Source organism: Hippocampus comes, unplaced genomic scaffold (genome assembly GCF_001891065.2).
Source record: "Hippocampus comes isolate QL1 unplaced genomic scaffold, H_comes_QL1_v1.1 C16973646, whole genome shotgun sequence".
NCBI lineage: Eukaryota > Metazoa > Chordata > Actinopteri > Syngnathiformes > Syngnathidae > Hippocampus > Hippocampus comes.
The window spans coordinates 1-1,483 of record NW_017841530.1 but is presented as its reverse complement, the minus strand read 5'-3'; the positions used below and the strand labels follow the sequence as shown (position 1 = coordinate 1,483).

Genomic DNA, 1,483 nt, shown 5'->3' with positions numbered 1-1,483 from the left:
AAAAAAAATGAAATAGGCAAATTTCTTTTTTCTTTGAATAGTAAACACTGAAAAAGAGACGACCAGATTACGTTGTCATTAATTTTACTGAATTATGTACAGAAGAATATTGGACAGGAAAGATGTGACATGACAGCTCAGCGCACAGGAATGAAAGGCTCCACGATCTCAGCAAAGGTCTTCTTTTCTGGTGGGAAACACAAACACAACATGGATTAAAAAAAAACAATACAACTGAGATGAACTAACAATTGTCATTGTAGAAAATTATATTTCAATTCTAATTCAGAAATGTTAAGAAGTTCACACATATGATACCATCCATTAAATGGCGACCAAACTTACTGCCGTCGAATGAGAGCCAATAGAAGCTTTGTTCGCAGCAAATCAAGTCAACTCACCCTTTGGTGCAAAGTCGTCCGGGTGAAGTTTCATGTACTCGTTCATCTCTCGGTCCAGTTTGGCGTGCACGTAATTTTCATATTTAGTCAGGTGGTAGCCGAGGAACCAGCCGATCGTCGTCAGAAGGACCTGTCGGTGAACACCTGACAAGACATTTCCATTCATACTTTATTTTACTTCAATTTATATGAATATTTTACATGAAAACCACAGATGGGGGAGAAAAGCTAAACATCACCCGCTTCAAACATTTACGTGAATAAAATGAATGACACAACTTAAGAGCAAGTCATATTTAGATCAATTTTCTTTTATACATTTTACCCATTCAAACACAAACTTGCCTTGTCAGCCATTTCAGTATGACATGTTTTATTTTTCCCCTGATATACTTCCATTAATGGGTCCAATCGAGTAAGTTGATGGAACAGCCCGCAAGCTAAGACGCCCAAGCATGCTAACCTGACTTTAGCGGCGGTCGGTGGTTGATGGCGTTGTGGAGCATGGCGGCGCACCAGCCCATGCCGCCCAGCCAAAACGAGTTGCGGTTGACAACACCCGGCGGAGGGAGCCCCTTGCCCTCGTCCGGAATCCAGCCCATGGCCCGCAAAATTCAAAAGACGTCCTCCGGTGTCGTCTTGACCTCAGCTGTGAGCAAACGGCGTCCAATAAACTTCCGCCTTCTGAAGGAAGTCAAGTAGTGACGTCACGTGCAGCTGGAGGAAAGTCCGGCCGCAAACAAAGCTGATGAATTAATTATTGTGAATGAGAATGTTTTAAAATGGTATATGTTTTAATTGAAAATAATTTACTTTTGTACTCATCGTAAAAATTCCGTAGATTATTGAAAGATGCAGAAGATTTTTTTACTGCATGGAATATTATTGAATTGTTTTTCTATTTATTTAGAAGAGTCAAATGAGTTTCAAGAGCTTACCTTTTAATAATTATTTTCATTGTTTCTTCTTATTAAGATCTTTCAGTATTTTTTATTTATTATTGAAAAAACACAAGGTAAGATTAGTCATGTCATGTTCATGTCAATGTAATGATCATTATGTGTTGATATGAGCAACGTATC

At 38.8% G+C, this 1,483-nt stretch overlaps 1 protein-coding gene across 1 annotated transcript; it reads right to left on the bottom strand.

The window, feature by feature from the left end:
• Nucleotides 1-71: 71 nt before the first annotated feature.
• On the bottom strand, nt 72-1,107 carry ndufc2 (NADH:ubiquinone oxidoreductase subunit C2). The gene is made up of 3 exons (XM_019859454.1): nt 865-1,107; nt 402-545; nt 72-187 (listed from the first exon to the last, which is right to left on the bottom strand). Exons 1-3 carry the CDS (start codon nt 1,001-1,003, stop codon nt 138-140), a joined length of 333 nt encoding a protein of 110 aa, XP_019715013.1. The 5' UTR covers nt 1,004-1,107; the 3' UTR covers nt 72-137.
• Nucleotides 1,108-1,483: the final 376 nt, after the last annotated feature.